Raw genomic sequence first — 25,479 nt, 5'->3', positions numbered from 1 at the left:
GTCATACCTAGCACAAAAGAAGATGGTAGTGGTTGTTGGAGGCCAATCATCTCAGCCCCAGGACATTGCTTCTGGAGTTCCTCAGGGCTGTGTCCTAGGCCCAACCATCTTCAGCGGCTTCATCAATGACCTTCCCTCCATCATAAGGTCAGAAATGGGGATGTTCGCTGAGGATTGCACAGTGTTCAATTCCATTCGCAACCCCTCAGATAACGAAGCAGTCCGAGCCCGCATGCAGCACGACCTGGACAACATCCAGACTTGGGCTGATATGTGGCATGTAACATTCGCGCCAGAAAAAGTGCCAGGCAATGATCATCTCCAACAAGAGAGAATCTAACCATCTCCCTTTGACATTCAACAGCATTACCATCGCCAAATCCCCCACCATCAACATCCTGGGGGTCACCAATGACCAGAAACGTAACTGGACCAGCCATATAAATACTGTGGCTACGAGAGCAGGTCAGAGGCTGGGTATTCTGCAGCGAGTGACTAACCTCCTGACTCCCCAAAGCCTCTCCACCATCGACAAGGCAAAAGTCAGGAGTGTGATGGAATACTCTCCACTTGCCTGGATAAGTGCAGCTCCAACAACATTCAAGAAGCTCGACACCATCCAGGACAAAGCAGCCCGCTTGATTGGCACCACATCCACCACCCTAAACGTTCATTCCCTTCACCACCGGCGCACTGTGGCTGCAGTGTGTACCATCCACTGGATGCACTGCAGCAACTCGCGAAGGCTTCTTCGACTGCACCTACCAAGCCCACGACCTCTACCACCTAGAGCAGCAGGCACATGGGAACAACACCACCTGCACGTTCCCCTCCAAGTCACACATCATCCCGACTTGGAAATATATCACTGTTCCTTCATCGTTGCTGGGTCAAAATCCTGGAACTCGCTTCCTAACAGCACTGTGGGAGAACCTTCACCACACGGACTGTAGCAGTTCAAAGCGGCGGCTCACCACGAGAGAGAGAGAGAGAGAGAGAGAGAGAGAGAGAGAGATTGAATTTTTTGAAGAGGTGACTAAAGTAGTGGACAGGGGAATGTCTATTGATGTTGTTTATATGGACATCCAGAAGGCATTTGATAAAGGCCCTCATAAGAGTTAGCTAAAGTTGAAGCTCATGGAATCAAGGGCAAATTATTGACCTGGTTAGGAAATTGGCTGAGCTGCAGGAGGCAGAAAGTAGGGATAATTGGCAGATACTCAAATTGGCAGGATACGACTAGTGGTGTCTCAGGGATCTGTGTTGGGGCCTCAACTATTCACTGTATTTATCCCGTCATCTAAGTAGTTAATAGAGAGCCACAAATCCAAGTTTGCCAATGACACAAAGATGGGCAGCATTGTAAGCAGTGTAGATGGAAGCATAATCTATTACTATCTCGCTGTAATTTTAAGTGAATGGGTAAAACTGAGGCAAATGGATTTCAATGTAGGCAAATGTGAGGTCATCAACTTTGGACCTAAAAAAGGATAGATCAGAGTACTTTCTAAAATGGTGAAAAGTTCAGAACAGTGGAGCTCCAGAGAGACTTAGGGGTCCATTGTACATAGATCATTAAAATGTCATGGACAGGTACAGAAAATAATCAAAACAGCTAATGGAATGCTGGCCTTTATATCTAGAGGACTAGAATACAAAGCCCTGGTTAGAACACACCTGGAGTACTGTGTTCAGTTCTGGGCACTACACCTTAGGAAAGATATTATGGCGTTGGAGGGAGTGCAATGTAGATTTACTAGAATGATACCTAGACTCCAAGGGTTAAATTACGAGGGGAGATTACACAAACTGGCGTTGAATTCCCTGGAATTTAGAAGATTAAGGGGTGATGAAAACTTTGATCCAGATATTAAGGGGAACGGATAGGGTAAATAGAGAGAAACTATTTCCACTGGTTGGGGAGTCTCGGACTCGGGGACATAGCCTAAAAATTAGATCCAGGACTTTCAGGAGTGAAGTTAGGAAACACTTCTACACACATGGGGTGGTAGAAGTTTAGAACTCTCTTCTGCAAACGGCAGTTGATGCTAGCTCAATTGTTAATTTTAAATCTGAGATTGATAGATTTTTGTTAACCAAAGGTATTAAGGGATATGGGGCTAAGGCAGGTATCTGGAGTTAGTCACAGATCAGCCATGATCTCATTGAATGGCAGAACAAGCTCGAGGGGCTAAATGGCCTACTCCTGTCCCTATGTTCATAAATGAGGGTATTGAAATAATCAAGGCTAGAGATGACAAAAGCATGGATAAGGATTTCAATAATGGATGGGCTGAGGCAGGGCAAAGACAATAAATGTTGTGTAGGTGGAAACAAACGCCCTTGGTGATGGATAGGATGTGGGGTTTAAAGCTCAGCTCAGGTTCTAAAGAGCACCAAGGTTTCACATAATCTGGAAAGGTGGCTGGGAAGGGGGATGGAATCAGTGCCAAGGGAGACAAGTGGTCCAGGGTGGGAGCCAAAAATAATGGCTTCGGCCTTCCCAATGCTAAGTTGGAGGAAATTGTGGCTCATCTATCACTTGATGTTGGAAAGACAGTCTGACAACATGGAGGCGATCATGGGCTCGAGAGAGGTGATGGAGAGGTAGAGCTAGATGCTATTTGTATACATGTGGAAGCCTGAAGAGGTTATGCACCAGCAAGCCCCAGGAAAGAGCTACAACAAATCAACCATTGGCAATACTGAAATACATAGGAACATGAGTAGGTCATTCAGCTCCTTGAGCCTGTTCTGCCATTCAGTTAGATCATGGCTGATCTGTACCTCAACTCCATTTGCCTTTGAGCCATTCCTTTGCTACCCTAACGTAATAAAAATCTGTTGATCTCAGGCTTGAAAATTTCAATTGACACAGCATCCACAGTCTTTTGAAGACTATCCATGGTGATAAAATGCTTCCTGATTTCACTCTTAAAATGGCCTTTTTATGCCCCCTTGTTTTGGATTCCCCCACCAGGAAATAGCTCCTCTGTACCTACTCTATCGAATTGTTTTATCATTTTAAACACCTCAATCAGATCACCCCTCAATCTTCTAAACTTAGGAATACAAGCCAAGTTTGTGCAACCTGTCCTCATAATTTAACACTTTAACCCTTTAAGTATAATTCTGGTGAATCTGTGCCATACCCTCTCCAAAGCCAATATTTCCTTCCAGGTGGTGTGGTGCCCAAAACTGAACGCAGAACTCCAGATGAGGTCTGACCAAGGCTCTGCACAATCGGAGCATCACTTCCTCCCCTTTGTATTCCAAACTCCTCGAGATAAAGGCCAACATTCCATTAGCCTTCTTGATTATTTTTTGTATCTGTACATTAGCTTTTAGAGATATGTACCTGGACACCCAAATCCCTTTGCTCTTCTACATTTTCTAGTCTCTTGCCATTAAGAAAATAAATGAACTAAATGTTGTCAAGTGGTTCACTTATCTAGATAGTGTGTTGTCAAATGATGCATTAATAAATGATGATGTGTTCTCTCCTATCAGAAAAAACAGCTGTGAATTCAGAGGCCTGAAAATACAGGTCTGGAACCAGCTTCGTTACCAATCCCAAAGAAAGGTGACAGCAAGATGTTATTACCACCCCTCTACATGTATGATAGTCCAGACATGCGACCGCCTTAGTAGCTTGACCAGTTCCACCTCCAATACCTGAATCCATCATTTTCAGGACAAAATTACCAATTGTGAGATCCTCAAGCACACCAAGACGAACAGATGGAGGCCATGCTTATAAAAGTACAGATAAACTGGTCAAGTCCCATTTGTCGATATGCAATTTATCAAAACGTCAAAAAGCATGTTGTATAAGGAGTTGGAACAGGCAAGCAGAAACAGGGTGGGCAATGAAAAAGGATATGCTCAAGCACAACCTCAAGTTATGCAATGTCAATATTCAGCGGTTCTTAACACTTAAAATCGTACGGCTGATCACGAGCTGGTAAACTGCGTTTCATTATGGTATAAAGCAATACGAACAATAGAATAGAGCTTTCGAGGCAACAGCAGTAACATGAAAAGGAGAAGCCTATGGGATCCTGACAGGTTGTTGCTGTATGAATTGTATAGCAGTGCTTGCAACTCTAGGATTGGCCTCAAAAGTTATCAGCGGAGTCATCAAGACTAATTATTTTCCCCCCAAAAAAGCCATCTTCTTTGAGCATGAAGGACTATTATCACGAACTTATTTTAGTACTTAAAAAATACAAACTTTATACAAAAAGATATTCAAAAATATTCTTTACCCAACAGAAAATTCACGGTCATATTCTTCACCAAGAGAATTCACATGGTCATAACAATTGCATCCACGCCTGCCAAAGCATGATATGACGGAGCACAGCACACATATCTGAATGCAATATACTCTAATAATATTTTACACATTTAAAAAGGCATTCCTTATTTTAGTACTTAAAGATGGCAACTTCAAACAAAAAGGTTTTCTAAAATTTGTGACCAACAGAATTCAAATGGTCAATAAAATTGCTGCTTTATTATATTAAGTATCTGTCAAATAGATCACCACTTACCTATCCTTCCATAGGCATCCAAAGCAGTCTGAATGATCTTCTCTCCTTCTTCAACAGAATCTGGTAATCACAGCAAAACCACATATATTTTAAGTGTTAGGAACCGCTGAATGTGAGACAATCAATCAAATAACTACACTGCAAATAGAACACCTTTAGTACTCCAATTATATAGAATTCCTATTGCATCCTCTTGAACAACTTAGCTGGAGCTCTGAAATTATTTCAATAATCAAATTATCATACAATCTTTGATTAAATGTGTAATCAAAATCGTGTTAATGCAAGAATGAATCTGATTCAGATTACATTTTTCACCCAATAAATGTCAGTTGCCTAACAAACTAAATACCAAAAATAATTCTCAATTCCAAATCTCCATCTCATTTGTTTATTGTAATTACTAAATCCATTACTATCATTTTTCTAGGGTGCAGTTTAAACTTTTCTACATGCTGACTGAAATATTTGAACATACCAGGAGAAATGATTCTTTTCAATGAAGAACTGATTTATTTTTACCTCGACAATAAACTACACAAAATCATTGTTTTACCAATTCCAGGTACTTTCTGCATCGCTACATGCCTGTAGGTGTGCAATAAACAATAGAAACTTAAGTCTATAGACATAATACTAATGCTGAATTATTTATAATCAAAAACTCAGAAGGGAGCAGCAGTTTCAGTTCTGCACTGACATCTGGTGGTGGGTGAAATTCTGGGAATTACAGGACAACTTTTATCTATTCCCATAGAAGTTTACAGCACAGACGGCGGCCATTGAGCAGTCGGCTCATCTTGTGCCGGTTCTTTGCCAAGGCAATCCAAAACTAATCTCACTGACATACTCTCTTCCCAGATCACTGTATTGCCTCTGCTTCAAATATTTATCCACTTTTCCTTAAAAGATGCAATGGTCTCTGCCCAACCACTCCATGTAGGAACATAGGAACATAGAAACAGGAGTAGGCCATTCAGCCCCTCGTGCCTGCTCCGCCATTTGATAAGATCATGGCTGATCTGTGCTCTAACTCCATATACCTGCCTTTGGCCCATATCCCTTAATACCTTTGGTTGCCAAAAAGCTATCTATCTCAGATTTAAATTTAGCAATTGAGCTGGTATCAATTGCTGTTTGCGGAAGAGAGTTCCAAACTTCTACAACCCTTTGTGTGTAGAAATGTTTTCTAATCTCGCTCCTGAAAGGTCTGGCTCCAATTTTTAGACTGTGCCTCCTAATCCTAGAATCCCCAACCAGCGGAAATAATTTCTCTCTATCTATCCTATCCGTTCCCCTTAATATCTTATAAACTTCGATCAGATAGAATCATAGAAGTTTACAACATGTCCATGTCGCCCAGTTTATACCACTAAGCTAGTCCCTCCATACCCATCTTACCCATGTAACTGTCCAAATGCTTTTTAAAAGACAAAATTGTACCCGCCTCTACTACTGCCTCTGGCAGCTCGTTCCAGACACTCACCACCCTTTGAGTGAAAAAATTGCCCCTCTGGACCCTTTTGTATCTCTCCCCTCTCACCTTAAATCTATGCCCCCTCGTTATAGACTCCCCTACCTTTGGGAAAAGATTTTGACTATCTACCTTATCTATGCCCCTCATTATTTTATAGACTTCTATAAGATCACCCCTAAACCTCCTACTCTCCAGGGAAAAAAGTCTCAGTCCATCCAACCTCTCCCTATAAGTCAAACCATCAAGTCCCGGTAGCATCCTAGTAAATCTTTTCTGCACTCTTTCTAGTTTAATAATATCCTTTCTATAATAGGGTGACCAGAACTGTACACAGTATTCCAAGTGTGGCCTTACTAATGTCTTGTACAACTTCAATAAGACATCCCAACTCCTGCATTCAATGTTCTGACCAATGAAACCAAGCATGCTGAATGCCTTCTTCACCACCCTATCCACCTGTGACTCCACTTTCAAGGAGCTATGAACCTGTACTCCTAGATCTCTTTGTTCTATAACTCTCCCCAACGCCCTACCATTAACGGAGTAGGTCCTGGCCTGATTCGATCTACCAAAATGCATCACCTCACATTTATCTAAATTAAACTCCATCTGCCAGTCATCGGCCCACTGGCCCAATTAATCAAGATCCCGTTGCAATCCTAGATAAACTTCTTCACTGTCCACAATGCCACCAATCTTGGTGTCATCTGCAAACTTACTAACCATGCCTCCTTAATTCTCATCCAAATCATTAATATAAATAACAAATAACAGCGGACCCAGCACCGATCCCTGAGGTACACCGCTGGTCACAGGCCTCCAGTTTGAAAAACAACCCTCTACAACCACCCTCTGTCTTCTGTCGTCAATCCAATTTTGTATCCAATTGGCTACCTCACCTTGGATCCCGTGAGATTTAACCTTATGTAAAAACCTACCATGTGGTACCTTGTCAAAGGCTTTGCTAAAGTCTATGTAGACCACGTCTACTGCACAGCCCTCATCTATCTTCTTGGTTACCCCCTTCAAAAAACTTAATCAAATTCGTGAGACATGATTTTCCTCTCACAAAACCATGCTGACTGTTCCGAATCAGTCCCTGCCTCTCCAAATGCCCGTAGATCCTGTCTCTCAGAATACCCTCTAACAACTTACCCACACCAGATATCAGGCTCACCGGTCTGTAGCTCCCTGCCGCCCTTCTTAAACAAAGGCACAACATTTGCTACCCTCCAATCCTCAGGCACCTCACCCGTAGCTGTCGATGATTCAAATATCTCTGCTAGGGGACCCGCAATTTCCTCCCTAACCTCATTAGGTCCCGGAGATTTATCTACCTTGATGCGCGTTAAGACTTCCAGGACCTCCCTCTCTGTAATATGTTACCACATATGTAATATGTTACCACATATGTAATATGTACACTCATCAAGACATTACTATTTATTTCCCCAAGTTCCCGAACATCCATGCCTTTCTCAACCGTAAATACCGATGTGAAATATTCATTTAGGATCACCCATTAACCTTCGAAACTTGAGAATACAACCCCAATTTGTGTAATCTCTCCTCGTAACTTAACCCTTAAAGTCCAGGTATCATTCTAGTAAACCTACGCTGCACTCCCTCCAAGGCCAATACGTCCTTCTGAAGGTGCGGTGCCCAGAACTGCTCACAGTACTCCAGGTGCGGTCTAACAAAGGTTTTGTATAGCTGCAGCATAACTTCTGCCCCCTTGTACTCCAGTCCTCTAGATATAAAGGCCAGCATTCCATTAGCCTTATTGATTATTTTCTGCACCTGTTCACGACACTTCAATGATCCATGTACCTGAACTCCTAGGTCCCTTTGGCAATACTGTTATTAACTTTTTACCATTTAGAAAGTACCCTGTTCTATCCTTTTTTGATCCAAAGTGGATGACCTCACATTTGTCTACATTGAATTCCATTTGCCACAGTTTTGCCCATTCACCTAATCTATCAATATCGCTTTGTAATTTTATGTTTTCATCTACACTGCTTACAATGCCACCAATCTTTGTGTCATCGGCAAACTTAGATATGAGAGTTTCTGTGCCTTCATCTAAGTTGTTAATAAATATTGTGAATAATTGAGGCCCCAAGACAGATCCCTGCGGGACTTCACTAGTCACATCCTGCCAATGTGAGTACCTACCCATTATCCCTACTCTCTGTCTCCTTTCGCTCAGCCAACTTCCTAACCAAGTCCGTACTTTTCCCTCGATTCCATGGGCTTCCATCTTAGCTAACAGTCTCTTATGCGGTACCTTATCAAATGCCTTCTGGAAGTCCATATAAATAACATCCATTGACATTCCCCTGACCACGACTTTAGTCACCTCTTCAAAAAATTCAATCAGGTTTGTCAGGCACGACCTACCTTTCACAAATCCATGCTGGCTCTCTCTGATTAACTGAAAATTCTCGAGGTGTTCAGTCACCCTATCCTTAATTATAGACTCCAGCATTTTCCCCACAACAGATGTTAGGCTAACTGGTCTATAATTCCCTGGTTTCCCTCTCCTTTCTTAAAAAGCGGAGTAACGTGCAATTTTCCAATTCAGAGAGACAGTTCCTGAATCTAGAGAACTTTGAAAGATTATTGTTAGGGCATCTGCAATGTGCTCACCTACTTCCTTTAAAACCCTGGGATGGAAACCATCTGGTCCTGGGGATTTGTCACTCTTTAGTGACATTATTTTCTTCATTACTGTTGCTTTGCTTATATTAATTTTATCGAGTCCCTGTCCCCGATTCAACATTAGTTTTCTTGGGATTTCCGGCATGCTATCCTCTTTTTCGACTGTAAATATTGAAGCAAAGTAATCGTTCAACATGTCCGCCATTTCCCCATTGTCAATGACAACATCCCCACTTTCAGTTTTTAAGGGGCCAACACTGCTCCTGACCACCCTCTTTTTCCTAATGTAACGAAATTTCTTCATATTGTTTTGATATCCCTTGCAAGTTTCTTTTCATACTCTCTTTTTATAGCTCTTACTATCTGTTTTGTAACCCTTTGTTGATCTTTGTATCTTTCCCATTCGCCAGGATCTGTGCCATTTTTTGCCTTTTTGTATGTCCTTTCCTTATGTCTTATACTGTCCCTTACCTCTTTAGTTGTCCATGGCTATTTTTTTTGGCAAGTAGAATTCTTGCCCCTCAGGGGTATAAACCAATTCTGTATCACGTTAAATGTTTCTTTAAACATTTCCCACTAATCATCAGTCGTTTTACCCATTAACAGATTTGCCCAGTTTACTGTGGACAGTCTCTGTCTCATCCTATTGAAGTCGGCCTTACCCAAGTCTAGAATCTTAGCAGCTAACTCACTTTTTTCCCTTTCAAACACTACATTGAACGCAATCATGTTATGATCACTATTGGATAGATGTTCGCATACAGTTAAGCCGTTAACTAAATCTGGTTCATTACTCATTACTAAATCTAGTATGGCTTGCCACCTGTTGCCTCTAGGACATACTGCTGTAGAAAACTATCCCAGACACGCTCAAGAAATTCACTACCTTTCTGACAGTTGCCAGTCTGCTTTCCCCAATCTATGTGAAGGTTAAAGTCCCCCATTAAGGCCACTATGGCTTTCTTACACGCTTGTCTAATCTCTGCATTTATACAATCTAGCACTTCAGAGCTGCTGCCAGGGGTCTGATACACAACTCCCACTATAGTCTTAGATCCTTTCCTATTTCTCAATTCAACCCATAAGGTCTCTGTTGGCTGCTTATCTTTCGTTATATCCTCCTTTATCATTGAAGTGATTTCATCTCTAATCATTAAGGTTACTCCTCCCCCTCTTCCATTATCCCTGTCTCTCCTGTAGACCTTATAACCCGGTATATTTAGTTCCCAATCCTGACCATCCTGCAGCCTTGTCTCAGTAATAGCTATCATGTCATACCCTCCAATGTGAATTTGAACCTGCAGTTCATTTAATTTATTCCTTATACTCCGTGCATTTGTATATAGAACTCTTAGTTGGGCCACACACCCTAGCCTGACCTTCAGCTTTGATGCTGGGTTAATCGCCTTACACCTTCTAGTTTTCACTTCATCTGTAGTGTCTAAAGTACACTTTCTTTCTGCTGCTCTACGCTTTTCCCTTTCACTTGTTCTTGAACAACTGTTTGTACTATTTGTATTGTAAATTTCCCCTGGGTCCTCCCCTCTCTCGCTGCTCTCAACTTTACTCCCTTCTGACTCCCCACTCAGGTTCTCATCCCCCTGACATTCTAGTTTAAACCTTCCCCAACAGCACTAGCAAACACCCCCGCGAGGACATTGGTCCCGGTCCTGCTCGGTTGTAACCCGTCCCGCTTGTACAGGTTCCACCTTCCCCAGAACCGGTTTCAACGTCCCAGGAATCTAAATCCCTCCCTCCTACACCATCCCTGCAGCCACGCATTCATCCGGTCTATCTTCCTGTTCCTGTACTCACTAGCAAGTGGCACTGGTAGTAATCCTAAGATCACTACCTTTGAAGTCCTGCTTTTTAATTTTCTCCTAACTCCTTATGAGAATCCCTACGTGGTCAGTTTTCGGTAAAATATTAAAATGTCTACGTGGCAAAGAAGCAGAATGCAAAATGGTTAGAAAGGGTTAATTAGTTAGTAACTGAGATTGGTACAGGTGGCCTGGCCTCCTGCTGGGCCATATGTTTGCTTAGTCAGCAGGTTTGCATGGTCTTATCAATGTAGAGTCTTTGATGTGATTCAAGGACTGGTCTGAATGTCTCCATGTTTATGGCAGATCAATATAGGTAACAAGCTTAGCCAAAGTTGAAAGACATTCCAGGTTGGGAGATAAGGAACAGAAGGAACAGGGAAGAACATTCCAAGTTGGAAGGTGAGGAAGTATCCCCTTTGATGTCTAACAGCAACATGGTCAGCACATGATTATCTATGATTGGCCGGAAATAATGTAACCTCGCATGGCAACCTATGCCCGGCTTATGATTGGTGTTGACCCTCGTTAAGTATGTTCCAACCCTATTGATTTGTATAAAAACGTGTGGATTTCTGTATGTTTTTGTTCTTGCTCTGCCAGCATAGAGGGACTCTATCAGGAGTCCAAATCAATGCTGCAGACTAAGAACCCTGCTATTAAAGTTGTGTTGAACTTTAAAATGTATTCGACTTCAGTTTTTACTGAACCAGACTGAGGGGAAAGAATCCGGATCGTCACTTAAATTCACCTTGCAGGACCTCATCTCTTCTTTTAAAAACCTATGTCGTTGGTACCGGTATGGACCACGACTACTGGCAGTTAACCCTCCCCCTCCAGAATGTCCTGCAGCCGCTCCGCAACATCCTTGACCCTAGCACCAGGGAGGCAACATACCATCCTGGAGTCACGTTTGCGGCCACAGAAACATCTATCTGTTCCCCTTACAATTGAATCCCCTCTCACTATAGCCCTGCCACCAGTCTTCCCCTCCTGTGCAGCAGAACCACCCGTGGTGCCACAAACTTGCCGCTTGCTGCTTTCCCCTGATAAGCCATCTCCCCCAACAGTATCCAAAGCGGTATATCTGTTTGAGAGGGAGATGGCCCCAGGGGACTCCTACTCTACCTGCCTAGTCCTTTTACTCTGTCTGGCGGTCACCCAAAGCATTCCAAGCTCCAACAATCCTGTCTAAAGAAATTCCTCCTAACATCTCTCCTCGCTCTTAGTAATAGGAACATAGGAACAGGAGTAGGCCATTTAGCCCCTCGAGCTTGTTCTGCCATTCAATGAGATCATGGCTGATCTGTGACCTAACTCCATATACCTGCCTTAGCCCCATATCCCTTAATACCTTTGGTTAACAAAAATCTATCAATCTCAGATTTAAAATTAACAACTGAGCTAGCATCAACTGCCATTTGCAGAAGAGAGTTCTAAACTTCTACCACCCCATGTGTGTAGAAGTGTTTCCTAACTTCACTCCTGAAAGTCCTGGATCTAATTTTTAGGCTATGTCCCCTAGTCTTAGACTCCCCAGACATTGGAAATAGTTTATCTCTATCTACCCTATCAGTTCCCCTTAATATCTTGAAAACTTTAATCAAATCACCCCTTAATCTTCTAAATTCCAGGGAATTCAACTCTAGTTTGTGTAATCTCTCCTCGTAATTTAACCCTTGGAGTCCAGGTATCATTCTAGTAAATCTATATTGCACTCCCTCCAACGCCAAAATATCTTTTCTAAGGTGTAGTGCCCAAAACTGAACACAGTACTCCAGGTGTGGTCTAACCAGGGCTTTGTATAGCTGTAGCATAACTTCTACCCACTTTGTATTCTAGTCCTCTAGTTATAAAGGCCAGCATTCCATTAGCCGTTCTGATTATTTTCTGTACCTGTCCATGACATTTTAATGATCTATGTACAATGGACCCCTAAGTCTCTTTGGAGCTCCACTGTTTTAAACTTCTTACCATTTAGAAAGTACTCTGATCTATCTTTTTTAGGTCCAAAGTCGATGACCTCACATTTGCCACAGTTTTCCCCATTCACTTAATCTATTACTATCTTGCTTTAATTTTATGCTTCCATCTACACTGCTTACAACGCTGCCTATCTGTGTGTCATTGGCAAACTTGGATGTGTGGCTCTCTATCCTGTCATCTAAGTAGTTAATAGACACAGTGAATAGTTGAGGCCCCAACACAGATCCCTGTGAGACACCACTAGTCGCATCCTGCCAATTTGAGTATCTGCCCATTATCCCTACTTTCCGCCTCCTGCCGCTCAGCCAATTTCCTAACCAGGTCAATAATTTGCCCTCGATTCCATGAGCTTCGACTTTAGCTAACAGTCTCTTATGAGGGCCTTTATCAAATGCCTTCTGGGAAGTCCATATAAACAACATCCATAGACATTCCCCTGTCCACTACTTTAGTCATCTCTTCAAAAAATTCAATCAGGTTTGTCAGGCTTGACCTGCCTTTTACAAATCCATGCTGGGTCTCTCTAATCAGCTGAAAATTTTCAAGGTGTTCAGTCACTCTATCCTTAATTATTTTAAACTGATGACCCCACCAGTAGAAATAGTCCCAGTATCCCACATCTCTCCTCATAACTATTAATTTCTCATCCTTGGCATCATTCTGGTGACTCTATGCTGTGCATTTTCTATGGCTTTAATGGCCTTCTATAATAGGGCAGCCAAAGCTGCACACTACTCTAAACGATGTTTTGTATAAATTCATCATTACTTCTTGTAAACTATGCCCTATTCATAAAACCCAAAATTCTATTGGCTTTTCATTTTTTTTAAATGGCTTTATCTACCTGAACTCGCATTTTTGGGGAATTATGTTTTTGAACTTCTATGTCTCTGTGTTCATCCATACCTTTCAGTATCCTTCCATTAAATATATGCTCCAATTCTTTGCTTTCTCTCCCAAAACATATTACCTCACTTATCCACATTAATTTGCATATTCCACGAAACTTCCTAAAGTCTTTTACAGTCTTCCTCACTATTTACCAAACCTCCTACTTTTGTGTATTCTGCCTGGACTTCCTGTCAACTTTATCTATTATAAATTTATATGTCCAAATTTATAATGTAAACTGTCTATATAAACTTGTTAAACTGTAATTATACCATCCCCCCATTTGGGGAACTGCAGCACCACCACTAGCATGAGGATGTAATTATGTGACAAGTTTACATAAGCAGTTTCCATCTTAAAAGGTGAACATAAGAATTTATAATGGCAATATGAAAATAAGGACAGAATATATGACTTGATAATGGGGACTGGATTATGTCTGCATGCCCCGGTCCAATTATCCCCTGGCTTCGAACTCTGCTTCACCTGAAGACTACATTTGGTCTCTCTACTCTGCGTGCAATGCTGTGGAAGATCAACTAATATATTTTATAAATTTAATAACGCTTTTTAATAAGCTGCAGGTCATGGCTGTATGATGGGGAATAAATATATATGCAGAGACCAGAGGACGAACAAAGCAGAAACAGAAAAAGGAAAACAGTAGCACAGAGGTTTGTGTTCAAATGAAAGCTGCCACCTTAATTTTGTTACAGTAATAGTGGTTTCAGACTATGTCAATACTGACTAGTTTAACAAATCAGTTTAATTTTTATATGAAGTAGAAGTAGAAGCGGAAGCAAGTTTTTAAAAATAAATGAATTCAGAGAAGCAGGCAGAGGAGCAGAGTCTGACTAGCCCATACTTTTTTCCCCTCTCCAGAGTAGACAGCAGGGTTCAAAGTTTTGTTTTTTTGCAGGGAGTGGGGCACATTGAGCAAGCTAGGGCCAAAAACAGCAGGGTGCCAGGCCAGAGGGAGGATTGATTTGTTTTTATAAACTAATAGTTGATGCTGCGGCAAAGGTGATGTGGAGCTACAGTTCAGACATCCCACTTCAAAAGTATTTACAAGAAGTATTTTATAAAAGCCAGTTGTTTCAGATGTTTTTACTGACCATAATAATCTGGCCTCTCCCCAAGAGGCAGAGCCAGAGATTTATAAATAGTCACCATCTACAAGGATGGGGAGAGGAGAAGGTGAACAAGGGAGAGTACAGGAGTTGAAGTAGGTAGTTCAAAGGAGAAGAGGCAAGGGACAGTGTCATTTTAATATTCCCCCCTCTTCGACCCTCCCCTACTCTGTTCCACCTCCTCACTCCCTGGGTTGGCCCAGATGCATGATAATTAGTTGAATGGGAAACAGGTGGGGGCAACATGCAGGATAAGCAACATGCAGCATGCCTAGGATGCACAGCGTGGTAGAACAGTGAGGGGTGCAGATTGTGAAAATGCTGTGGAGGCAACTTTCGTGGACTTGTGCTTGGGTTAGGGGGTTCTTAATGTTGGAGATTATCCTTGTGGGGGTGTGGGGAAGGGAGATGCCATTCCAATCTCATTAGTGCTATTCAGTGAGGAAGGGGAGAGTTTCAATTTCCAAGATGTTGCTGGGTGGGGGGATAACAGGGGGGGGTGCTATCCAAAATGCTGCTCATTGGGAATGGGGTGGTCCAATTTCCACAAAGCTGGTCAGTATGGGAAGGCAACAAGTCTGAAAGGCAGTAGAGGGATGGAAGATTCACAATGCTGCTGAGTTGGGGAGAGAAGAACAGGTCTCCAAAGTGTTGATTGGTGGTGGGATGGGTTTCCTACCTAAAATAGTGCCTTGAAAAAAAATGCACTATACAAAGAAAAACATGGATGCCAACCTTTCCCCACTGTTCTGCACCTGTATAATATTGCTCCTGATTTTCCTATATGGCTTTTCTGGTGGCTGCATTTGAAGGGGGGACAGCAGTGTTCACTTACATACAAATGAATTTCAGGTGCCTCTGCACACACACTTTTTGTATCAGCACTGGTGGGCATGCACCATTTAGTGTCATTCCCCTTTTGTGGTACGACTTACTTGGAGGCAGAGAAGGGTAAACAACATAAGCCCCCTTGACAACTGCTAATGTAAATCATCTGGCCCTCTCCTAAATCATGAACAACAGTTTCCATTCCAAAGCGCAAAAATTCCTCCACCCCCTGACCATACAACTACCCCATTCCACCTGGAATAAATTTTAAAAGTGTCCTAGTCAGATCAGCACCCTCCTCTTATTCCCGCACCATCATTCTTCATACCCACACATGTTATCACTGTTCTTCTACCTACTTCTTGGCACCACTATGCCACCCTCTTACCAACTCCCTCCCAGGCAAATTGCATGGGTGCACTTGCCATCCAAAGCATAGCACAGCAGCACAAACTCATTCATAGGGGACGGAAACTCCAAATAAACTTGAAGGCCACCAACATGCAAATCAGTATCTGGCAGGCTTAATCTACAAACTTGCCACTTCAGCAGAAGCAAAAATCTTGGCCCACTGTCTGCAAAATTCTGGATCTTCCATTTTACCTGCCATTCAATGTTGCTGCTGCCTTTAAGGCCCAGGCAGTAATCATACTTCCTCCTCCTTGCTCCAATAGTTTGCTCTGATGTGCATCCAGTGTGTGTCTGCTCAATGGTAATTAGGCCTGGTGTAAAGATGTCATCCCAGTGGTGCACATTTCTAATGCAGCCACAATAATTACTCATGGACTGCACCTGTCCAACAAAATCCACCCTTACAACCATGAAACCTAATATCAAAGCATTGCTTTAGAAATTAATCTCATTATTGGGGGATCCTAATAGATCAGCAGGGACTTCAAGATAGAAGCTAAAGAACAAAAGTAATGAGTAAAATATCATGGAAGAATTTCCAAACTGTAATAAAAAGTATCAGGCAAAACTCAAGTTATATATGGAGACTTCTTTACAAGCTAGTTTATGGCAAGACTATAGACTACATTTAGCTAGTACAGTTCCATAAGCAGTGTTAGAAGCTGTATTTTTTGCTACACTTGACAACAGGGATTGTGGGTAAAAGGAGTTGTCTTTTTCTTCAGAAACGGAACTCTTTTCTCTCATTAAAAAAAGACAAAAACTATCCTTCAAGGTCTTATGCAAATAGACTACCATTTGAACCGTAGGCGACTGCTTCACTATTTTGTACTCAGATTGTCTGAATTTACTTATTGACAGCTAAAATTGTGATTTCTTTTTTCACTAACTGGTACGGAACTGCAACTAAAAGCACAAAAAGTTACAGATAGAGAATAATTACCATAAAACTGCAATTGTGATAGTGCAGTCCACAATAACCTATTGTTACAAGGACTGTGAGATTGTCTCTCAGTCAAGGTTTCAAGTCTAGTTTCATAAATGCTGAGATTACTGCAGAGCATTTCCAAGCAAATAAGTGTTTGCAACAAAATTGCTCAATTACCAAACTAGAAAGGGTGTTGTTGGGGACTTTCAAAACAGTAATTACCTTCTAGTTTCTAAAAGGACAACAAAAAGAAAGGAGAATAGCCAAGCCAGGAAATACAACAGATAACATGATGCATTTCTAAGGTGAAAGGAGTAGAGGAAATCAAGCTGAATAGAAATCAAAAGCAAAATACTGCAGATGCTGGAAATCTGAAATAAAAACAGAAAATGCTGGAGAAGCTCAGCAAGTCAGGCAGCATCTGTGGAGAAAGAAATAGTGTTAAACGTTTCAGGTGAAGACCTTTCGTCAGAACTGGAAGATGTTAAGAGTTAAAGTTTTTGAGCAAGGACAGAGCCAGGGAAAAAGGGGGGAGGGGGGAAAAGAGGGAGGGGAGGAGAGGAAAGAACAAAAGGGAAAGTCTGTGATAGGGTAGAGGGCACGAGTGATTAAATGACCAAAGGTTAAGTACAATACCATAGTTAGGAACAGCTTTTCCTCCTTTTGCCCTTATCTCTTCCACCACTTTATCTGCAGTAGATGAGCTTTTGCCTTCTCCTTTGAGGTCACCTCCAAGGTCATTGACTGTGGCAAGAAATTAGAGATGTAATGTTATAGTCAAACAATAATAATTTACATAGAAACAAGAGTAGACGATTCAGCCCCTCAACCTGTTCCTCCATTCAATTAGATAATGACTGATCTCTACCTTAAATCCATCTACCCTCCTTTGTTCCATATCCCTTGACACCTCTACCCAACAAAAATCTCAGCCTTGAAAATTTCAATTGGCCTAGCACCCAGTGCTTTGGGGGACAGAATTCCAGATTTCCACTACTTTTTGCGTTAAAAAATGTTTCCTGATTTCACTCGTAAATGGCCTTTTAAGATTATGCTCCCCTGTACTGGATTCCCCCCATGAGGAAATAGTTTCTCTGTATCTACCCTGTCGAATCCCTTTATCACTTTTAACACCTTGATTTGATCACCCCTCAACCTTCTAAACTCCAGGTTTATGTCAAGTTTCTGCATCCTATCCTCATAATCTAATGCTTTAAGCCCCGATGTAATTCTGTTGAATCTGCACTGCTCCCCCTCTAAGGCCAACATATCCTTCTTGGAGGTTCGGTGTCCAAAACTGAATGAAGTCTGACACAGGCTCTGTACAACTAAGCATCACTTCCTCACTTTTGAATTCCAATCCCCTTAAGTTAAAGGATAGCATAGAATCTGATTAAAGCATTTTGTATTAAACAATAGAACCCCCAAACGGTTAAGAGCAGGAAATTGTAGTACAAAACTTAAGAAGTATTTGCAAACATACCAGCTATGACTGTGTAAGACCCTTCCATTAAATAGTCAATATGACAAGATAACATTCTTGAAAGAATATGTCTGTTACTTGCAACAAAAAAGATATGTTAACACAATACCTGCTGATATTCCAATATATATTAAAACTGCTCCCCACTTAATACTTTTGTACTAAAATTTGTGAATGGAAGAAAATACAGCCTTTAGTACAGGCCCGAAAGTCAACGCAAAGTAATCAACTAATTCACCACCATTCTACTTAACTACAAAACTGTACAATTAAATAGAAATCTGCACTGTACTTCCTTGAGTGTATTACTAAGCCATTGAGACCAGAAGGTCCTAGGTTCAATTCTTGGCCTGTGCAGAGTTAAAAGATTTTTAGGCAAGCAGTTCGGGCCCTACAATTGGCGTCAGTGCACCTAAGCCACAGAAGAGAAAAGCAACCATGATTCCCATTCCTGATCACTATCAAGTGACTGCCGGAAAGTGCATGTGTGGGGACGTGGCACTGACAGCAGGATCAGGTTTAGTTTTGATACCCTCCATGCTCAAATAGTCAACCGACATTCACTGTCAAGGATTACATATGAAGAATGGTCACGTGGGTGAGATACCAGTGGCAGCTAGTGCCCATGAAAACATTCTCTAGCAAGTCAGACTTCTAAAAGAGATAGGGAGAAAATGATACTTTTAGAAAATCTACACTGTAGCTTAATAGAGGATTGAGACATTCAAACAACACTTACCAATCACAGAAGCTCCTTGTTCTGCAAATAGCAAGGCATATGCTCTTCCCAAACCTTTCAAAAAAAAATAGTAGTTTGAAAAACCTAGCAGCAAAAAAACACATCTTTATAATTCTAAAACATAAGTTTCTTTTCATTCTTTATAATACCATTATCCTTATGTAAAATTTAATATAAATATGATGCAGTACAACAGCATGCTTTATACTAATTTATTTGGACACAGTATTTTTCAAAAGTTTGGCTATATTGTTGTATTTTAACAAGTGGGCATTATATCCCTTTTTTAAAAAAAATACAAAAGCAACTGGATAAGAAGCAGTTACACAAGCAAAATGGTGTTTAAATGAGGCAGTACAAAAAAGGATTATTGCAGATGTTGTCCTTCAGATGAAATGTTAAACCAAAGTGTGCCTGTTCCAGTAGTTCAGGTAACTGTTAAAGATCTCTCGACACTATTCAAAAATGAACAGGGAATTCCCCTAGTTAAAATCCCTGTCTCAAGCAACAATACGCAAAACAGGATAACTTGTCATTCACCTCATTGCTGGTTTGAAATCTTGGTGTCCCTTCGATTCACTAATATCAAAGTCACGGATCATACGTGATGCACACAAAATCTCACTATGGGCCAGTTTACATAATCTGTTCAGTAAAAATATACTAGTTTGGGAAACACTTTACATATCCACTGTGTTTAACTCTAACAAACAGCCTTACATTTAGGAAATTCTAAAGTTAAGATAGTATTAACAAGAAATTTGTTTAAAGCAGGCAACAAAATTTCCCTAACAGCTCATCTGGTTAAGCTAAAAAACTGACCAGAAACAATCCAGATTCAATCTATATTTGTGCTGACTTCAGCCAGGACAACAGTAGGGCTGTAAAATTGTGGGGTGTTGGGGGGGAAATAGGCCAGAGTTCCCACTGCTGATTGCTATTAAGTGGTCTGCTGCAAGTGCGTGTGTGCATGTTGATTTCAGATTTAGCCACAAGGACACCCAACCATCTAACACCTATCAATGCCAATTGGGCAAAGAGCAAGAGGGCTGCCACGACCACTTGTGGTACTGTACCCCAGCAAGAGTCAATGCCTTCAGAAACAGATGTGGGGAAAGAAAATTAGTGGTAAAGGGAAAGAAAAAAAAATAGGCAATGTGTAAATATTATAAAATTTATTCTGATGTAGAAATACCTCCCGCGTACAATCAATACTAGCAGGGAAATGTATTTGCTTGTTCTTCAGCAAATCATTAGTCATGTTGTGTAACTTACCACACAAATCATTACAGCATCTTTTATATCAAAACATAAAACTGAATGCATTTTGTCAAAATACTGCAAATTTTAAGCAAAATTAAAAGGAAAAAAGAACTGAGCACACTTTAATAAAAACCTGCTCATAGTTGTGTTTATGTGACAGCTCATTTTATCCGAGCAGTCATCAATGAAATAGATGAAGGAAGAGAGAGGTGTATATCCAAGTTTATTGATGGCAGTAAGTTAGGTGGCACAGTAAGTAGTATAAATGGGAGCTCAAAATTGCAAAGGGGCATTGACAGATTAAGTGTGTGGGAAAAAGTTGCAGGTGGAGTTCAGTGAGGGGAAGTGTAAGGACCCAAGAAAGATAGATCAGAGTATTTTCTAAATGGTGACAAGCTAGGAACTGTGGAGAGGCACAGGGATTTAAGGGTCAATGTACAGAAATCACTGAAAACTAGTGGACAGGTACAAAAAATAATCGAAGAGGCTAATGGAATGTTGGCCTTTAGCTCAAGGGGGCTGGAATACAAAGGGGTGGAAGTTATGCTACAGTTATATAAAGCTCTGGTTAGACCACATCTGGAGTACTGTGTTCAGTTCTGGGCACCGCACCTCAAAGGATATATTGGCCTTGGAGAGGGTGCAGTACAGATTCACTAAAATAATACCTTGGTTAAATTATAAGGACAGGTTGCATAGACTAGATTTGCAATCCCTTGAGTATAGAAGAGTAAGGGGTGATCTAATCGAGGTGTTTAAGAAGAATAAAGGATTTGATAGGGTAGATGGAGATAAACTATTTTCTCTGATGAGGGAGTCCAGAACAAGGGGACATAACTTTAAAATTAGAGCTCGGCCATTCAGGGGTGATATCAGGAATCACTTCTTCACACAAAGGGTAGTGGAAATCTGGAACACTCTCCCTCAAAAAGCAGTTGAGGCTAGATCAATTGAAAATTACAAAACTGGGATTGATCATTTTTGTTAGGTAAGGGTATTAAGGGATATGGAACCAAAGCAGGTAAATGGAGTCAAGATACAGATCAGCTGTAATCTAACTGAATGACACGACAGACTCGAGAGGCTGAATGGCCTTCTCCTGTTCCTATGTTCCCTAAAAAAAACCTGCATGTTATATGGATCACTACTGGCTGGAGTACATTTGAAAAACATAATGGGGCAGAAAGGGTACGGTATAGGGTATTGTAACATTGTGGTTATATTACTGGACTAGAAATCTAGAGGCCTAGACTAATAATCCAGAGATGTGAGTTCAAATCCTGCCATGGCAGCTGGGGAATTTAAATTTAGTTAACTAAATAAAATCTGGAATAAAAAGCTAGTATCAGTAATGGTGGCAATGTCATAAAAACCTGCCCTCCTTTGGCCTATATGTGACTCCAGAACCACAGCAATGTGGTTGATTCTTAATTGCCCTCTGAAATGGCCTAGCAAGCCACTCAGTTGTATAATCCTGTTACAAAAAGTCATAATAAGAATAAAACCAGACGGACCACTGGCATCGGACAACTAGGCACCAGACATGACAAAGGAAAACCAAGCCAAGTCGACCCTGAAAAGTCCTCCTCACTAACATCTGGGGACTTGTGCCAAAATTGGGAGAGCTGTCCCACAGACTAGTCAAGCAACAGCCTGACATAGCCATACTCACAGAATCATATCTTTCAACTAATGTCCCAGACTCCTCCAACAGAATCCCTGGGTATATCCTGTCCCACCGGCAGGACAGACCCACCAGAGGTGGTGGCGCAGTAGTATACAGTCAGGAGGGAGTGGCCCTGCGAGTCCTCAACATTGACTCTGGACCCCATGAAATCTCATGGCATCAGGTCAAACATGGGCAAGGAAACCTCCTGCTAATTACCACCTACATCCACCCTCAGCTGATGAATCAGTCCTCCTCCATGTTGAGCACCACTTGGAAGAAGCACTGAGGGTAGCAAGGGCATAGAATGTACTCTAGGTGGGGGACTTCAATGTCCATCACCAAGGGTGGCTTGGTAGCACCACTACTGACCGATCTGGCCAAGTCCTGAAGGACATAGCTGCCAGACTGGGCTTGCGGAAGGTGGGGAGAGAACCAATACGAGGGAAAAAACCTACTTGACCTCATCCTCACCAATCTCCTTGTCGCCGATGCATCTGTCCAAGACAGTATTGGTAGAAGTGTCCACCTTACCGTCCTTGTGGAGACGAAGTCCCATCTTCACAGTGAAGACACCGTCCATTGTATTGTGTGGCACTACCACCATGCTAAATGGGATAGATTCAGAACAGATCTAGCAGCTCAAAACTGGGCATCCATGAGGCGCTGTGGGCCATCATCAGCAGCAGAAGAATTGTACTCCGCCACAATCTGTAACCTCATGGCTGGCTTATCACTCACTCTACCATTACTAACAAGCCAGGGGATCAACCCTAGTTCAATGAGGAGTGTAGGAGAGCATGCCAGGAGCAGCACCAGGCATACCTAAAAATGAGGTGTCAATCTGGTGAAGCTACAACTCAGGACTACATGCATGCTAAACAGCAGAAGCAGCATGCTATAGACAGAGCTAAGCGACCCCACAACTAACGGATCAGATCAAAGCTCTGCAGTCCTGCCACATCCGGTCCTGAATGGTGGTGGACAATTAAACAACTAATGGGAGGAATAGGCTCCGTGAACATCCCCATCCTCAATGATGGCAGAGTCCAGCATGTGAGTGCAAAAGACAAGGCTGAAGCATTTGCAACCACCTTCAGCCAGAAGTGCCGAGTGGATGATCCACCTCCTCCCAGTATCCCCACCATCACAGACTCCAGTCTTCAGCCAATTCGATTCACTCCACATAATATCAAGAAACGACTGAGTGCACTGGATACAGCAAAGGCTATGGGCCCCGACAACATCCCAGCTGTAGTGCTAAAGATTTGTGCTCCAGAACTAGCCGCACCTCTAGCCAAGCTGTTCCAGTACAACTACAACACTGGCATCTACAATGTGGAAAATTGCTCAGATATGTCCCATCCACAAAAAGCAGGACAAATCCAATCCAGCCAATTATCACCCCATCAATCATCAGCAAAGTGATGGAAGGAGTCGTCGACAGTGCTATCAAGCGGTACTTACTCACCAATAACCTGCTCACCGATGCTCAGTTTGGGTTCCGCCAGGACCACTCGGCTCCAGACCTCATTACAGCCTTGGTCCAAACATGGACAAAAGAGCTGAATTCCAGAGGTGAGGTGAGAGTGACTGCCCTTAGCAGCATTTGACCGAGTGTGGCACCAAGGAGCCCTAGTAAAATTGAAGTCAATGGGAATCAGGGGGAAAACTCTCCAGTGGCTGGAGTCATACCTAGCACAAAGGAAGATGGTAGTGGTTGTTGAAGGCCAATCATCTCAGCCCCAGGGCATTGCTGCAGGAGTTCCTCAGGGCAGAGTACTTTAAGCACAATCGTGTTCTCATTCGTTTTCTATATTAAATTGACCAAACTATTTATGCATGTACTGTAATTTTCAAATGAAACACTAGAGGGTCATTCTGATGCATCTGCTTTAGCATTCTGGATTTATTCAAAGTAAATGTTGAAATCCAACTTTCAACTTTGGCTTTTACCGTGAGCCTTCGACATTAGGAGTGACATTTAATATTAGCCAGAGGGCAGATTATAAACCCATTTCGTTTGACAGAGCGTGGCACCAAGGAGCCCTAGTAAAATTGAAGTCAATGGGAATCAGGGGGAAACAACAACAGAAGTAAAAAAATAAATCACATTTTAAACTAGAACGAGTGACAACAGAAGTCAGACGTGCAATAGTTATGCACGATTAAAAATATATTTCTGAAGTGTCATCCTCCAAAAAGGTTGGTTTTTAAAAGATAAGCGGGGAAATTCGGCCAAGTTTACAAACGCCACTCGTTGCGACCTTTAATCCCGGCCCAGCCGCTCCAGGGCTTTTTATTTCAACTCTGGCGACTCCCATCGGTCCACCGAGCAGAACCGCTCGACCACGACCACGACCGCTAACCGTGCGCAGAGAGAGAGAGAAAGAAAACACAGTCACCGACCTCCTCCGGCCCCCGTCACCAGGACGACCTGCCCGTCGAAGCACAAAGGAGCAGCAGCCAAAGTCGCGGACATTTCTCAACCCCAGTCAGGCGGCTCCTACTGCGCATGTGTGGCATTGCCGCGCCCTGTACCCTGGGTAATGTAGTCACCTCTCGCGGTGAGCCCTTTCCCAGCAACTCCTTTATTTTTTATTATTTTCGCCGCTCAGCTCAGGAGTGGGGGATGGGGCAGGTCGGTGGACGTCCTCCTGGGCCTGTCCAAGGTGGCTACCCACAGGTCTAGGATGCTCGCGGTCCGTGGGGGCGGGCGCTCGGCCTGTCTGCCTCTCTTTCGCGGGTTGCTCCGCGCCCGGGTGGCCCTGGAGATGGAAGCACGCGGTGTCTGCCGGTACGCTCGAGGCTTTCCGCGACCGGTGGGCACCGCAGGGGCTGGAGTGCATCCTGGACGAGGCTAATAAAAGTTTTAATTTGAAAACTTGGTTTTGGTTTCTTTGGGTTTTTAGTTTGTAAGCACACCCCACACCACCCCCCCCCCCCCTTCTTATAAAAGGGGGGCCTAATTTGGAGGGGAAAAAAGAAAAAGTGTGGCCCTGCGAAAAAAAAAGAAAAAAAAAAGTTGAACAGATTAAAAAAAGGAGTGGGGGATGGAAGTGCAGCCAGGTTTTTTTGTTGTGTTTTTAGCCCCCATCCCCTTTTATAAGAAGGGGGGTGGGGTTAGGGTGTGTTTTTATGTGCAGCAACTCAATAAAACCATAATAAGTATCAAATAATAATTTTATTATATCGGTCCAGGATGCCCACCGGTCGCAGAAAGCCTCAAGCGCACCGGCAGACACCGCGTGTTCCCTCTCCAGGGCAACTCCTTTATTAAAGCGGGATATCACCCCTCATGGTGCCACTCTCACCCAACCCACATGCACATGGCCAACTATCCAAACCTGACCAGCCTCTTTTTTTGTTTAGGAATTAACCAATTCTCATGTATTTTACAGCACAGAAATAGGCCATTTGGCCCAACGTATGTGTTTATACTCAACAGAGCCTCCTCCCTACTTCATCTAAACCCCATCAACATATCTTTCTGTTCCTTTCTCCCTCGTGCTTATTTGGCTTCTCCTTAAATTCATCTATGCTAGTCACCTCAATTACTCCACCTGGTAGCAAGTTCCACATTCTAACCACTTTCTCTGAGTAAAGAAGTTTTTCCTGAATTCCCTATTGGATTTAT

At 42.4% G+C, this 25,479-nt stretch overlaps 1 protein-coding gene across 2 annotated transcripts in view; it reads right to left on the bottom strand.

Moving 5' to 3' along the window:
- Positions 1–24,359, bottom strand: part of hsd17b4 (hydroxysteroid (17-beta) dehydrogenase 4) — a 116,729-nt gene extending 92,370 nt beyond the window's left edge. Inside the window, exons 1-4 of one of the 2 annotated variants that reach the window (XR_010962688.1) lie at positions 24,252–24,359; positions 18,914–18,967; positions 17,328–17,435; positions 4,557–4,616 (exon numbers count right to left, since the gene is read on the bottom strand). Coding sequence is in view for 1 of the 2 variants with exons in the window: in XM_067983011.1 (XP_067839112.1) it covers positions 4,557–4,616; positions 17,328–17,435; positions 18,914–18,967; positions 24,252–24,324 (295 nt within the window). In the remaining variant the exon portion in view is untranslated. The remainder of the gene's footprint in view (positions 1–4,556; positions 4,617–17,327; positions 17,436–18,913; positions 18,968–24,251) is intronic. The other variant, XM_067983011.1, reaches the window with a different exon arrangement.
- Positions 24,360–25,479: the final 1,120 nt, after the last annotated feature.

Source organism: Heptranchias perlo, chromosome 4 (assembly GCF_035084215.1).
Source record: "Heptranchias perlo isolate sHepPer1 chromosome 4, sHepPer1.hap1, whole genome shotgun sequence".
Classification (NCBI taxonomy): domain Eukaryota; kingdom Metazoa; phylum Chordata; class Chondrichthyes; order Hexanchiformes; family Hexanchidae; genus Heptranchias; species Heptranchias perlo.
The sequence above is the reverse complement of the archived record's forward strand: the minus strand, read 5'-3'. Positions and strand labels throughout refer to the sequence as shown.